This window comes from Cydia strobilella, chromosome 11, assembly GCF_947568885.1.
Source record: "Cydia strobilella chromosome 11, ilCydStro3.1, whole genome shotgun sequence".
In the NCBI taxonomy this organism is placed as follows: Eukaryota; Metazoa; Arthropoda; class Insecta; order Lepidoptera; family Tortricidae; genus Cydia; species Cydia strobilella.
In genome coordinates this window covers 15844861-15862163 of record NC_086051.1, presented here as the reverse complement: position 1 = coordinate 15862163, position 17303 = coordinate 15844861, and the positions used below count along the sequence as shown (strand labels likewise).

General features: G+C 37.8%; 1 protein-coding gene across 3 annotated transcripts in view; it reads right to left on the bottom strand.

Annotated features, from left to right (window-relative positions):
- Window positions 1–17303, bottom strand: part of LOC134745642 (E3 ubiquitin-protein ligase znrf2) — a 205437-nt gene that overhangs the window by 24954 nt on the left and 163180 nt on the right. Inside the window, exon 1 of one of the 3 annotated variants that reach the window (XM_063679763.1) lies at window positions 1452–1810. The exons of the other annotated variants lie outside the window; for them this stretch is intronic. Coding sequence (XP_063535833.1) covers window positions 1452–1548 — 97 coding nt within the window. The 5' untranslated portion in view covers window positions 1549–1810. Of the gene's footprint in view, window positions 1–1451; window positions 1811–17303 lie in introns of those variants that run through there. 3 annotated transcript variants of the gene reach the window in all.

Here is a 17303-nt window from a genome sequence, read left to right as displayed (position 1 = left end):
TACTTATTATCTAACATGCATTAATTACTTTAAAATAGAAGGAAAAAAAATACAATATTTGGCAAGACAAATCCCGCCCAACTCCATTTAAGCTTGGTAATGACGTCACTCATATCTCGCGCCTTGGTGCGGCGTCGGATCTCGGCATTCCTCACTCGTGCGCATGTCATATACTAATGAAAAAGTGACGAAGTGGCCTAGGCGGGAAGCGAACCCGCGTCTTCAGCTTACGCCTGACCACTAGATCAACCGGCCACCCGAGTTTCACCGATAGTCCGACCCTTTGACCGTCAAAGACGTCAACTGACGCGCGCGGCCACACACCAATATGAACCTTCGTGCATTGCGACAAGGTTCACGAATTTCACGATGACGTGCCGTGTATTGTTAACATTTAGTACGATGAAGTAGTACATAGTACATGTCACTCGAGAGCGCCATAACTCAGCAGTATATTGCATTGCACATGTCACACGCATTCTTGCATCAACAATGATATGATTTATCGGTTCGAAGAAAGCCTACCGTGACTACCGTGCCCGTGTCAGCTACATGTCTTGCGAATTGTAAAACAATGACTCATATCAAAATATGTATTTAGTACTGGTTTGTTATCTTAGTGTCTGACAATATGCAATTAATTTCGAACGGAAGTTGTACTTAATGATGATAGTTAATTAGATTGTACGCTGCTTATATTGCTTACTTTTAGATATTTCTCAACTGTCGTGCCAGTCATAAACATCAGGGGTTTAGGAAATTTTTGTAAGTAAACATTTTGTCTCAGAAGGCGGTCTTTCCTAATTACCTATTCGTACCTATAGGTACTTATTTTCTTGTCACTATTAGTGTGGAAAATGTTTTTCTAGTATTGAATAACAATCCCGTCCTTATATCTAATGTTACTGTATTTTCGCGAACGCATGGAGCGCCATAATCGCTCAGCGACTAAGCTCCTAAAATTATGAAAAAAAAAAACCGTCAGCCAGGGGACAAAAATCACCTTTTGTAAGAAGACATATTAATCGTTTTACTAATGGAGTCTCAGGAGAACGTAACCATGGCAACGAGTGACAAGAGAAAGTTGATTTACTCACAAACCCATTGTATGGGAAATGTTCTCGCTCGAGATAATTTCCCACAGTAAATTGAGAACGTTCTCGAGAAGGGCACAACTAAATATGTGTTACAAGAATAAGCAATGTATTTAGGACCCGTACCACGAGTCACTGACAGTGTTAACACTGACATACGTTAAACGTCTACGTAATTTAGTTTCTATACACCTCGCTCGCACTAATATGCCAGTACGAGTGAGATGCATAGAAAGTAAGTTTCGTTAACGATATCGTTTATGTCAGTGCCAAACTGGTGGTAGCTGTACAGTTGTCAATGCGTAGAATATTACAGAAACATTGTCACACAGACAATACTAAAATTCATAAATTTACCGTAAAGTATCCTCCGTGGTGGACGGCGGAGCTGCGCGCCGTACGCCGCCGCGTCCGGCTCCGCGTCCGGCACGCATGTCCCGATGATGATCCCCATGATCCACGGATCCGGCACTCAACCGTATCACGTCCGACACATTACCGTCATTTCACAACTTTACACTTTCCATGGCCCGCAGTGTACACAGAAAAAAGTTTTAAAAGTTTCAGTTACACAAAAACGCTTTTCATGCTCACAGTGTACACGGCAAGATGTCTAGAACTCCACTTTTTATGGCCGGTAGGTAAATCTAAAACACTTAATGTTCAGCCTAAAACATTAACACTTTTTATTACCCGTTAAAGTTGGCCAAAACACAAATAAAGAGGTTTATTAGGATCTAAAGCGTATACACTCGCAATAATTTAAAAACATCAACATTTTACGTTCAGCGTACGCTATTGACGTCAATCCAAAATTATACACTGCACTTCAAGTTTATTACAAGTTTAATTGGCTTGCACTCTTGCTACCTAACTTCTATATTAAACTAGCACAATAAATAAAAGAAAACTTTTAAACTCGTAAACATAGGCGACAGTTTGTCAGAACACGTCCGCGAGTGTACGCGAATCGTCGGGCATTTTATGTAAAGTGGCGGACAATTTAAGCGGCACGTGATTTCTCGATGCCGCTCGGAAGGCGAATGGAGCGTCTATAGGTCCTAGTCAGACGTGTGACTGAGCACGTGCGAGTCTACGTCTCGAACTAACCAATTTAGTTAAATTAAAATCACTGTATTAAATTTTATTTATATTTTAGAAAAACAAGTGTTAAAATGACAGATATGAGACGGATTTCAATAGAGTTTTAAATTTGACAGTTTTATGAATTAGGTATAAGTTTATACGAGTATAAATGCGTTTTCTCTGATAATGTAGTTGAGGGCCTCTCTGAGACGGAGGAAATAATAAAATTTGGAGCAAGGTACAAAAAACTGAACCTTCCATAAACAAAATATAGATTTACACATTTTAGAAATCATGTGTTGTTTTAATTCAAAATCACTAAAATCCCTTTCAGTTTCGCTAAAAAACATGCAAACTTAACAAAAAGATTTTGACATTTATTTTTCTCATTATCGAAACGATAATGGTAACGAATACGAAACAGATTTAGCTGCGTTTCATTGGTAAAAATTAAAAAAAAATGCGTTTTACTACAAAAAAACAAATTCACAAATCCAGAAAAGTACTTTTTTTAACCAGCCAATTGTTACAGATCTCAAGGTCATCTTAGACTGGTTTTCCTCAACAACTCGACTCGCCTCGCCTGCGCAACGAACGCTAGATTTGACGTGTTGAATGCGTCACGAATAAATGTAAATATGGCCGACCTATTTCGGTAGCGAAAATGACCGGTTGACCATTAAGGATCGTACGGCTGTGACTACTGTATGAGAACAGTCCACTATAGGTATTGTACAAATATACAACAACAATGATTAATGACCAATAACATTCTCTACCTGACAACTAACGACCATACAAGTTAATAAATAAAAAAGAGCAAAACAAAAGTAAACGCACAATTTAATTAGAAAACATATGACATTTTTGAGCTCTAATGGGCGTAACATAAAGGAATAGGGTTTTTGATTTCATTTTATTCAGAACTAGCGACCCGCCCCGGCTTCGCACGGGTGCAATGCTGATGAATTACAGCCATCCTTTAGCCGCCCCGACGTCAAAACTTGCCAAGACAAATGCAATTTTGATTTGTCAAATAAATAAATAAAAATAAAATAAAAATAATTTATATTCAGACAGTTACAGTCCATAGTTGTTAGTATTAACTTACAGGCTATGTTATGTTACAGAACAGAACAGTCATTCAAACATTCAAAACAAAGATTCAAATTACAACGGAACAGGAGACCTTTTTATAGGTCTCTGGGCGGCTAGGGGATAAATCTTCCTCTTGAATCACTCTATCTATTAAAAAAATCGCATCAAAATCCGTTGCGTAGTTTTAAAGATTTAAGCATACATAAGGACAGACAGACAGCAGGAAGCGACTTTGTTTTTTACTATGTAGTAATAATGTTATATCAAAGTAAAAACTAAATCTTATTTGCATAAAAAAAAATATATAAATAGCAATTTGTTAGGTATTTACAAATACAAAATTATTTAAAATTTAGGGGATGGAGCCGCCCGGTAAGCAAAGATTGGCCTATGCTGGGAGGCACCAGTATTAACTATTTTGTTTTAATTAATAAGTGAAGCTGCTGTTAAAGTTAGTTTGTTTAATTGAGCAAACCGAACGAGAGGTTGTCTAATTCTTCCAAACAACTAACTTTCCTAATTATAATTTTATCGAACTTCATCAGAGAAACAAAGGTTAAATAAACTTAAAAAGTAGGCTTTTATAACCACCTTCAAATGAAACCAATTAGGAACAGCTTTTTGCCCACTAAGTAATTTAAAGGCAAAAGTTTTGACGAACGCAAACTTAAATCACTTTCGAGTGAATCGAACCCTTACACGGGTAAATCGGGTAAGGGCGTAGATTTTGGCAATTAGTAACGCATAGCAACGTAGAAAATATTACGTTACGGTAACGTGAATAGAACGTGGGTGTATTATTATTTGAGGTCGGTAAAAAGTTATAATGGTGGATTACGGATTGATTGAAGGCTTGGCTCGGTAATTGGGTATGTCTGGTTTTTTTAATGATCAAAGACCTATGTAACTGCGTATAAGATGAATAAGTACAGTCTAAGGAAAAAACGTGCCTCATAATCAAGAAAATTTAATTCTCGTACAGATGGCGCTACCACTAATACCAACCTTTGGCCTATTCTCGACTAGATGGCGTTGACGGTTACGTTTGTTATTTAACAATTTTAACACATATCAGTGAAAGAACATGGGTCAAAATCATATTAAAATAATAAATACAAATAAAAAAATCATTTATCCATATACATATACATTTTTTGATATTTTTATTTTTAGTTTTAATCGTGTGTCGATAAATGGCAGTAAATTTACCGTGACTACGAAATTTACTACGACAGTACCCCTCTATCCTATATATTCTCTTTGTTAATGATATAAGAGACAAACCAGCAGACTGGCCGGCAATGCACTTGCAACACCAGAGGGGTTTCTTGAAGGTTTAAAGGTCGTATCGGTCCGAAAATACCGCAAGCGACAGTTAATTCCACAGTTTGTACTTTGAGTAAACTTAAACTAGATTTGGTCCCAAAACGAAGTCAATTTCTACTGGAAAAACCGCGCAACCATTTTTTACCTCGGGCAATGCGGTACCGTACATTATTTTGGAATAATATCATGTACAACGGATGCGCGTAAAAAGTTGACACAATCTTATTTTTAGAGCCATAATAGCGTCGTCTTATATTTTTTCTCGCTTAAATAGCTGTGGAAAATATTATTGAAAGCTGAGTAGAAGTCACATAGAATTCCGAATTTGGGTCGTCATTAAGGTAAAATTATTAAAAGATTTGAATCCCGATAAAATAACAATGTACATAAAGTTCGCTCGATGGAATATCGATTCGAAAGATCACAGGTTGAAGTTTTATTTGCTAAAATGCAAACATTTTGGTATTGTGTCGACTTAAAATGTCCTCAAGTGTACACTTGAATTGTTCTCGTCTGTATTCTGTGTAACTTTGTAGTAAATTGGCGGACAATATAAAAGACACGCAATTCCCTTCAACGATCTTCTTCGCCCAACTGCGCTAAAGTGTATTATGGACGGATTGGACGGTAACATTACGCCGCAGAAACAAAATCGTTTCTGTATATGGGGGGTGAAGACGTAAGTCCTATTGGACTGTTGGCGCTATAACTAATCTTGTAACTACTGTATAATATAACAACATTGGTAAATACATTTTTTTGTTTAAATTACAGCCCATTTTTCACGAAAATTAGCTACAAAGAAATTGCCCTGAAATTTCCGAGAGTATTTCCAACGTTTTTTTAAAGTTTTCGCAAATTTAAGCACTTCACGTTTGGACCGTGTGTGAGTTCAAACCTACACCTTAAACTGACGTACACCTTAAGGTGCAGTAGGTTCAGAAAACGGAGTTAAAAGTAGTAGTGCTTTTTGGATAACAATACGGCTGCCATAAATTAAATTAGCAATCTTGAAGTCTTTCTATATACTTCAGCGATTCGAATACTGAGTTTTTGACTACCGCTCGATAGAAAAAAAAATCACGAACATAGGTCTAAAATGCACTTTAACTAACTTTGCACAGTAAATGTTTCTGATTTCTGATTTAAAAAAATAATAGATTTTGCACAATAACTAAAAATATGAAAATTATTTCTAAAAATGAGCTATTTATGTCCCTCAAGCATAATATAGCTCATTTTTAGGGTTCCGTATCTAAGACTCCGCTGTCCGTCTACCCGTCTGTCCGTCTATCTGTCTGTCACCAGGCTGTATCTTATGAACCGTGATAGCTAGACAGTTGAAATTTTCACAGATGATGTATTTCTGTTGCCGCTATAACAACAAATACTAAAAAAGTGCGGAACCCTCGGTGCGTTTGTCCCATCTCGCTCACGCTTACGCTCAGTGAGAGTAAGAGAAGAACACAAACTTACTGGGCCTTAAGATGATAAAGAGTATAACTTAGTAAATTGCCTATGCTTAGGCAACTTATAAAACTCAAAAGCAAAGACATAACAACTGTTTAAACGGTTCAAATTATTTAACAACTTTACCATTCAACAGTTTTTTTTGCAAAAAGCGCTACTTCGGAAAACCCATAGCAATGCTGACTCATCATAAATACTGGTAACAAAAGAAAATACACCTTATTTCTATGCCTTAAGGTTATTTCTCCCACTTTATTTGAGAGTGTACTTACGCCCTGTTCACCAAAGTGACATAATAGTAAAGTAAAGAATTCTAACACTGCCCTATCATTTGATAGTCATTAGGGGATAATTTAAATGACATGTTAAAATATTTTGTATTGATGTTCTTGTATTTAATCGATGTGACATTGCAGACGGTTAAACATATATGAAGTCTTTATGTCTTTCGATAGGTCTAACTCTAGAATGGCGCTTACGCTTAAATAAAGATAATTATCGCGTGCAAAAGGAACATATCATGAGCGCAAAACAAGCAGACTATAAATGAAATAAGTTTTTAGCAAAAATTTCATTTCCGGTACAAGCTTTTATCGCTGACTGTACTTTTTTCCACAGGCAACTAATACTCACCGAGAATATTCTAAAAACCATAACCACAATAAGGTTGCGTTGTCACAGAGTTTCTATGACCACCTCCTGTCCTCATCATCAGATAGGCTCGATGGTACCATAATATTGCATTGTCACCCGACTTACATGCGTAAGCAAATTTTCAGCTTCATCGGAAACCGGTTACCTTAGATTCCATTACATAGTTAGTTGTTTTATCACAGAGTTCCTATGACCACCTCCTGTCCTCATCATCAGATAGGCTCGATGGTACCATAATATTGCATTGTCACCCGACTTACATGCGTATGCAAATTTTCAGCTTCATCGGAAACCGGTTACCTTAGATTCCATTACATAGTTAGTTGTTTTATCACAGAGTTCTTATGACCACCTCCTGACTTCACCATCAGATCAGCTCGATGGTACCACAATATTGCATTGTCACCCAACTTACATGCGTATGCAAATTTTCAGCTACATGGGAAACCGGTGGGATGGTTAAATTAGTTACCTTGTATGTAGTGTTGTGTTAGTGTTAAAAAAAAACATTTTTGAGCTTCACAGCGGCCGCAAGCTGGGAACCCAGAGGGGAAACTAATTCTTGTTGGGATTAGTCTAGTTTCCTCATGATGTTTTCCTTCACCGAAAAGCGACTGGTAAATATCAAATGATATTTCGAACATAAGTTCCGAAAAACTCGAACGAGCCGGGGTTTGAACCTGCGACCTCCGTATTGAAAGTCGCACGCTCTTACCGCTAGGCCACCAAACTGGCCAAGTGCGAGTCGGAGTCGTTTATTGTATGGGAGCCCAACTTAAATATTTATTTTATTCTGTTTTTAGTATTTGTTGTTATAGCGCCAACAGAAATACATCATCTGTGAAAATTTCAGCTGTAGCTATCACGGTACATGAGATACAGCCTGGTGACAGACAGACAGACGGACAGCGGAGTCTTAGTAAGAGGGTCCCGTTTTTTACCCTTTGGGTACGGAAACCTAAAAATTTGCATAAGTAATATTAGATATTATATAATTGAGTACCTATTTAATTAAACAGTCTGGTCCTATGCATATTTTATCTGGAATGGCCCATTAAGCCAGGATTACTAGACTTAATTATTGTTTGTTCAAACAAAAAGGGTTAAGAAGGGTAATTCATTCTAAATTGTTTTTAAGCTGCTGTAATTGCGAAATTTGCGAACCTCAAACTCAACCAACATCTAATATTAATACATAATTATTATCTTATTAATGTATTTATCAGTACGGTTTTTACTCACTATAATTTCACTTTTATTTTGAAATATGTCTCACGATAGTTTAAGTGCGCTTATTAATGTTAAAGTAGTTATTTAACTCTGGAGGAGTTCAAATATTCAGTAACGCAAATTGGGGGCTAGGGGGGTCTTGTAAAACATTACGATGCGTTACAGGGCGAGAGGGGGGGGGGGGGGGTTCGAACAAGGCGTTACGTAATTAGTTTATGTAGCTTCAGATACCATAGTAAAAAAAAATACAGCGTATTTAAGCTTTTCACACAAAACTTGTTCTTGCTCTATTTCGTTTATAAACTGGATATAAACTAACTACAGTACAGACATGTCATTGTATGTGCAAAGTTTCATTACAATCCAACACGTAGTTTTAAAATGAGAGCGGAACTACGTTTGTATGGGAAGGTGCAATTCGGCCGAGCTTGCCGGGGAATTACCACAATATTGCCCGCAATTATCAACAAATGTGACGTGTTTTCCATGTTTGCACCATGTTCGATGAAACTTATTAACGAAAATAATACGATTAGTTTCTCTCGTACGTAATTTGGTCCCTCGTCACGAAATAGTTATTTTTACTTTGAGCGTCATAATCGCAAACCTAATTAAGGAAATCGATTTATGTTCGGTTAACGGCCTCTTGTGGCCTACAGGACTAGATTGATGAATTTCCTCATAATATGTAAGTATAGAATACTATATATAACTACATATGTAATTAGAAGTTTTTTTTTTCCACTAAGTAGGTGGTCGATCAAGGATTATAAGGAAATAAAAAAGGTATAGTTTTTAGGGTTCCGTACCCAAAGGGTAAAAACGGGTCCCTATTACTAAGACTTCGCTGTCCGTCTGTCACCAGGCTGTATCTCATGAACCGTGATAGCTAGACAGTTGAAAATTTCACAGATGATCTATTTCTGTTGCCGCTATAACAACAAATACTAAAAACAGAATAATTTAAATATTTAAATGGGGCTCCCATACAACAAATGTGATTTTTTTTTGCTGTTTTTTCCGTAATGGTACGGAACCCTTCGTGCGCGAGTCCGACTCACACTTGGCCGGTTTTTTATATTTTATATGCTTATTATATTTTAGATATACTTCAGAATGGTGTCGATGTGATACCATAAATTAATTCGGCATCCCTGAGTTTTACGAAAACGCTACCAAACTTGGCCTAGTGGCTTAACTTAATCAAGATAAAGTTGAGAGCCCACTCCCGCGCGCCCCACTAAAATTTTTAAACCTGAAATCTTGGTGGCTCCACTTCTTAAATCAATCCTTGGGTCCTAAGGACCAATCTGCAAAGGTAAATCTTTGGTACACGAAACGCTGTATTATGGCGCCTCTGCACGATGGTCCAGCGCTGGATCAGCGAGATCGCCATGCGTTTATTGAGAGCACGCAGTCACGCACTATGAAATGGGCCACGTGTAGATGCGTACGCACCATCGCTGGCCCACTACCTTTGATGTGCGGACGAAAAACCGACACCGTGGCCATCCCATCGCCATCCCGCGCGCCATAATCCATCCGACACCACTACCCTCTTACACGTTGTCCCATCTTAGTGGGCCAGTGTGATAGCCCGTCGTGTAAAGGAGCCATTACATCAGCTGCAACGGCCACTATTAGCTTTTTAGTACGCAAACGTATGTTAAAATTATCAACCATATGCTGCAGTAAAAAAATGACAAAATACTAACTTTACGCGTCTTTATCAAGTCTATCACATGACTAAATAAACAAAACAATCGCAATATAATTGAAGACGCCTCGACCTTTAAGTAATCGAATAAAAGGGAAACCCTGTGGTGTCTAAAAAGCCTGTTCCGTGCCGCTAATCTGTAGGATAATTCCATAGACATAGTATAGTAGTTATAGACATGAAACCGAGCGACCAGGGGTAAGAGAAAGACATTCATGTATTGACAGGTTAGTATGGCAGCATAATCCTTTTTCTCTTTCACTCTTATAAATTTCGGTATTTCGCCATCGCCTCCTACCTATGCTGCCATAACCCGACCATAAAAAAAACCCGGTCGGTGATAAGGACAAAGCATGGCACTATTTTCTCTTTCCTCTTATAGGAATCGCAATAAGACTTTCTTTCTCTATCAAAGAGTGTCAGGCCCTTGGATAATTCAGATAATTGTGTTGTCCTTGCCGATAGCTACTTACGTTATCTGATCAAGTGACCCATATACTTGGACGTTTTAAGTATTTCCAGGTGGATCCCTTTGTTTGACATAATTATTGAGTCATAATGTAATGATTGTCAGATTATCATTAGTCATAATTCTGAAACCGTTAACTTTTCAGGATTTTCGTAAGGTTATCCTATAGATGGGTTAGATTAGGTTTATTTTATGGGGACGGCCGCTGGCGAGGTTGCGGAAGAATACTTCGGCGTTCCTGGGACCTCGCCGTATAGCAGTGAGGCGGCAACAGAGGGGGTTTAGTGGGTAAACCGTGGGTCCCATTAGCCAGTTTGGGAGTCCCACATGACCGTCCCAGGTCCGTCCCCGCGCCTGGGTGGTATGCGTAATGCATTCCCCCTCTATAAAAAATAGATAAAAAGTTACGCGTTTCTGAGAAAAACCAACTTATGACTAACGAAAATGCAGGCAAACAATACATTATGAATATTATGACTTAAAACTTTATGGTAAACAATATGGGCATCAGGCAAAAAACACTGCCTCGGGCGAAACTCACGACTCCGATGATACTAGGCTACCAGCGTGCCGCTCTACGAACTGGGGGCCTACCGAAATTCTCAAATTGCTAGAATCTTTCTTTTTTACTCCAATGAAGGCGTAATAAGAGTGACAGTGAAAGATGCCCGCAATTTGTGAACTTCGATTTTCGCGGTTATAGCACTGAGCTACCGAGACTGATCTGTCTGCAGAATTTTTGTGGTGGCCTTGTCGATAGGGCACCTACTTAGGTTTTATCTAGTCAAGTGATCAACTCGTAGTTCGTTAGTTCATCCGTTCGTACATTTTCAATGTTCGAAATAAAAATAAGATGAAAAAAAAAACTATTTAGTGTGCTGGCTGTTATCAAAGAGTAGAAGTTAAGCTTGGAGGATATAACCAAACGGAGACGCCTTGTCTGTAAATTTCTGAACAAAACAGTTTGCAATTACTGCGGGGGAGGGGAACGTCAAATGTATACGTAACGTAAAAATAGCTATGTCAGATAAACGTCAGTCCATACATTGTGTCTGACCATTGTCCGACTATTTTTGACAGAGGGGAACGCCTGTTAATGGCTACTCCGTTTATCCTCTAACAAGTTAAGTAACAAAGTACGGAAAGTTTTTGGTATTGTTTCTACGAAGTTGACAAACAACAACAAATTATCTTGCACGTAACAAAGGCGGCGTGTACCTGCCCTATCTAATTGGTATTAGATGAATAAGGTTGCGTGTACACTGACGTCAAAGACTAAACATGTTAGGATCAGTGTTCCCAAACTGTTTGCTTTCTTACACTTCTTATTCCCGTTTTCTTTATCGGCAAGATTTTGGCTTTTGCAATCTCGCTATGCTATAAATACTCCATGATTTGATTGATACTAATTAATCTATGAAATGTAAATATAGAGTTGCATGTTGTATTTATAGTAAAATTTGCACGCCGTAAGTCGGCAGAATTGTGCTGGACTAATATTTCGATTAACCATGATTCTGGCAAATAAATTACAAATTAAAAAATATTAAAAAAAGTTTGCGGCAGATAAATTGTGATAACCAGTGGCCAAATGCATTGTAATATAGATTGTTTTGTTATTATAAAAATTAGGAAATATTGCGGTATATTTCTTTTTAACAATCCATTAAAACTACATGGTATTGAAAAAACCGGCCAAGTGCGAGTCGGACTCGCGCACCGAGGGTGCCGTACTTTTTAGTATTTGTTGTTATAGCGGCAACAGAAATACAATACACCATCTGTGAAAATTTGAACTGTCTAGCTATCACGGTTCATGAGATACAGCCTGGTGACAGACGGACAGACAGACAGACGGACGGACAGGCGGACAGACGGACAGCGGAGTCTTAATAATAAGGTCCCGTTTTTACCCTTTGGGTACGGAACCCTAAAAAAGGCTGATAAACAAAAAAACATTTGTTTTACAATTTCCATCATTAGGTTCAGCTGTATAGTGGCTGTATATCAATTCACTGCGCGACCTTAAAGCTCTCACCCCCATCGTAACTTCAAACGTATCAGATTCAACAGACTTAGTTCGAAATCAGCATCAGTATGCCGGAACCCAGAATAGGGGCAGTCACGCAAGCCCTTTGCAACAAACTCATTGATAGTGCTGATAAGGCGACCTTGGATATGGAATTAATGGCTACCTTAGGGGCTACGTCCACTTCAATGGGTTATGGCGTTTTGTGACGTCATTAGTCAAGGAACAATTTTCTATTTTGGAACATTGCTAGCGCTCATAAAGCGGCTTTGAATATTAAATTATTGGTTACGTCCACTCGTTTCTGAGTTTTGTGACGTTACTCGGGAAATTATTTTCAATTTTGTAACTCGACCCCCATGGGCTTCGGCTTAATGGTATTGGTTCGAAAGTGTTGTTTAGCGCGCAGCGCTACATCGGTTCACGCGAAAGAAATTATTTAAATGAATGACATTTATTATTGCGACCAAAGATAGATATAACTCCGTAATAGATGGATACAGTCTAAGGAAAAAACGTGCCTCGAAAATCACGAAAATTTGATTCTCGATCAGATGGCGCCACTAGTTTTGGCCTACTCTCGTATAGAGGGCGTTGACGGTTTCGTTTGTTATTTATAATTTTAACGCATATCAGTGAAAGAACATGGGTCAAAATCATATAAAAATAATTAATGCAAATAAAAAAATCATTTATCCATGTTTAAATACATTTTATCGTATTTTTATAAATCTTCATTTTTAGTTTTAAAGTATGTCGATAGATGGCAGTGAATTTACAGTGGTTACAAAATTTAATATGAATCTCCTGATGGTAAGCGATTACCGTCGCCAATGGACACCTGCAACACCAGACACCTGCTTCTGACTTATGGATGTTATCTATATTATCTATATATCATGACATACGTTTGCCCTTTTTTAATTTGCCCAGTCATCAAATTAAAGTAAAAGAGTGTTCTTCAGCTAAAGTACAAAATAAATGTTACATATCAGTATATACATAGGTACATTATACTGAAATACGGAAAACTCGAATACCTACCTACAGTGCAAACCTTAGACGCTGCTATTTCTACACAAATGCGTAGCGTTATTCGTAAACCACTAAATATAGGTAAGAAGTGCTTTTATTACGCTTCCTAAAAGGAATCTCACGTTACGTTCTGCTTATATAGGATGGCCCGAAAAACGTTAGCAGATTTATTTTTGGTATATTTTTCGTGTATTTACAAAATTTCATATACCGTTCAAACTACAATCGTTTCACTTAAACAGAACGTATTATCTTTAAAGTATTCTCAATTAGCTATTAAATCATTTGTCTCAATCAGTCCTTTTGACTTATGTATTTGTATGAAAGAGATAAATCATAAATTAACTAATTGAGGCTTGTAAAGTTTTATTAAAAATACCCAAAATGGTGTTCATATATGCCTGTCAAATCTAACAACACGTCATATTGGCATTGGTATTTGTTAAAAAGAAAGAAAGGAAAGTACTTTGCAAACACACAAAAACAGTTAAGTACAAACAATAAATTAACTAAGTGTGCCAGCAGAAAGGCTCAAGCTCAGCATTGTGCTACAGTTCGGAGACAACATATAAACAGTGATTTGCTAAATTTTATGAATAAAGGGGTATTTGTTTTACAAATTCAAATTCGCAACCCTTCCTCAATTAGGACAGGAAAGGACACGATAGCAGTCGCGGGTAACCTTTTACGGGTAAGAGATGAATATCTTGCGATCTACATAAGCGATGGCGGTCGGGGGCTTGACAGTCTGAGCGATGGTCTCTAATGCTGGGGTTTCGGGACGTTTATAATGAAAAGGCCGATTATGTTTTTATCTTGTTTTGATACGACCTTGAGTTGTCTATCATTAGGAATCTCACGCGCACCAATAAGTGCCAGTTTCGTCGTGTCGATGTAAGTTTAGTTTTTTATATGTGTACTTACGGACGCAAAACGATTACACCCTGTATATCATGTGGTAACTTTCTATGACTGTAAGGCAACAAGCTACAGTCGAACTAAGTATCTCTTGAGAAAAACAATTTGAAAATAAACGTGCAAACATAATACTTACAGGTACAAGGATTGCGAAGCCTTTACAAATTATATAATACTCACATCAAATATTAATTAGATATTTAAACCTCGGTTGGAAATTACACACGCTCATTTTAATAATATCCTCTTCAGAAATCGTAGTAATTAATATTTGAAATTACCTTAATATTTCACCAACTAATGTTCAACCATTCATGTATATTTGAATGGATACAAAGACTATAATCGTCCCATTTTGTGTCGTTACCACTCACTTCAAACAGTTAACAGACAAAACACTTGATTGTGTACGGTTTAGGAACTTATGCTTTATACAAGTAACACGGCGACGGCGAAACTCGTCCCGAGTCTTGCCACTCGCCTACGGCTATATATATCTCGGTACTCGTGAAGTAATGACATACTTTCCGCACTAGCATCGAAATGTACTATTTCAGCATTCTAATGTTACCTGCTATGGTAAAAAATTACAATTTATATATTCGCGATTCAAGTCAACATCCTTATTATATACAGTTGATGAACTTTTATTGTACGTTAAAGCATCCATATATCAAGTGACCGTAGTTTACAGTCTGACGTCACGTTTACGTCATTACCTAACCTCGCACTTAGCGTGATTGGTTACAGGCGGTTTCCGTAGAGCCTTCTAACGACATGGAAATTTTCCGTGACCTGTTTTTGAAGGAAAACTTTTTATGGCAGAAAAATAATTGGATTAAACTTAATTTTGTGCTGTTTTTTTGGGTGAAGCTTTTCGCGATCTATTTGTTATCTCTGTGTCCAGGCATTATTTTTTGAAGGTTTCAGTTGTATCACAAGTGAGCTTCAAAAGTGCATACTCACTTCATGAATAGAACTTATTTGCTTTTGCAGCTGGGTGTTCCTACAGCACGTTTTTTTTAAATTATTCTCTAACTCAGAATTATTCGAATTACTTTTGAAATAAAACACTACTTTTTTCGCAGTGCACACACAGTCAGCTACAGATGCAAGTACCTATCTTAAAAGTGACCATAGGTATATACTTTTACATGTAGGTGTGCATGCTGAGAAATTCGCTGACTGGAATAGTTATTTACGATACAAGTGCGGAAAAGAGGAGGAAACACGACCACAGGGAGTGTTTTAAATCGACACGAGTTGCGAATTACCTATTCGCACGTGTATCGTACAACGTTTTACAGTACATAATATGGCCCTTTAAACTTTCGACATATTCACGAAAAGTGATCTTTTACGCACTAGTGCGAGAAAGTAGCACCATATGTACTGTAAAGAATCAAAACATGCCAAGAGTAATGCAATTTTGATTTGTCAAAAAAAGATTCAAAATACAGTGGAATAGAAGGTCTTTTTATAGGTCTCTGGGCGGGTAAAGGATATAAGTAGAATAGACATTGGTCACCAAATTCACCTTCAAAAAATAGCTAAGTTTCGGTAATAAGGTAGAGTTTATGGTATTGGTACATAACGCACGTAATTACGTGGGATATTGAGGTAAGTTTTTACGTCCGATACGCATCGTTATGGGCATCTAAACCCGCACTCAACCTGATTAGCTTCATACCTAAACAAAGCTGTAAAAGTTGTGAGATATAGCTCATCTAGACATTAACGGCTCGGCCACGACTTTGCGCGACCGGCGACGGCGGCGGCGGCAACTATAGATGGGAACGAAAGGTCCGATCGCTGCGTCTCGCTCCAACCTATGGTTGACGCCGCCGCCGTTGCCGGTCGCGCAAATTTGTGGCCGAGCTTACACATTCACTGCCAGCGACCCGCTCAAATTTTCACACAAAAGTTTTTCAGAGTAATTGAGATAAAAGATACGGCCATTATCTTCCGTCACAAGTTTCGCGCGGCGCGTCATGTCTTTTGTTACCTTCTAATTTCCTAGGCCCTCCTTCTTCCTGCCCAAATCCCACGTTATGTTTTCCAACATGTTTTCTCTTCCATTCTCCTCTATCTTTCGTCACCTCAGCACTCACTCCTTTCTTTCTCATATCCTCTTTGACACAATCCATCCATCGTGTTTTGGGTCCACCATCCGCTCTCCGTCCATCAACATTCATCCCTAACATTCTTTTGGCTATATGACATTCATCCCTCCTCATCACATGCCCAAACCAGTCATATCACGCTAACCAACTACTCATTTTCTCCGTTACCGGGGCTGCTTTGAAACTTCCTCTTACACAGGGTGGCTAAAAAATATATGCATTCCCGTTGCTAGGGAGGATTTGGGATTATACTGAGCAACTTTTACTATTGGACCAACCACGAAATCGCGAAAAAAAAATTTACCCTCCATAGAAAATGGACCAGCCAAAATGTATTAAACAGCCAATGTTTTTTCGCGATTTCGGGGTTGGTCCCACAGTAAAAGTTGCTTAGTATAATCCCAAAACCTCCCTGGCAACGGAAATGCACGTATTTTTTATTTAGCCACCGATACTCATTCTTAATCCGATCGTTTCTCGTCACGCCACACATCCATCTCAACATTCTCATTTCCGCTGCGTGGACTCTTCTTTCATCCGTCACTTTTACGCCCTCTCTGAATATAATTGTTTAATATGTCTGAGTGTCATGGAAGCACGATTGATCATTCATTATTGTCTCATACATATTTGTTTTCATTGAATGAATCAACTCCCAAAAGGCGATACGTTTTGAATACGTAATATTACTTTTAACATAAAATCAATCAATCGTTTATTTGCACATAAAACATATAATAATAATATAATAATAAAAATACTTATTTCCAGTTCAACAATAGGATAATCTTTTACAGCAAAGGTTTAAAATCTAAATGTTAAAGCCTAAGATTAACGGTGGTCTCCACACTAGGCAAAGCCTGTATCGTGGTTACCAGTTTAAAGATATGTACTTAAATATATCAATTTTGGCATAAAACTTTTTTTTAATACATATATTGCCAATTACACTATGTATCTATTTATTTAAATTACGTGAGCAAAAAGGTGCACAAGTTAATAGCAGGTAGGTAAATGTAATAAATAACCAATTTTTCCGCTGACGGTACATAGA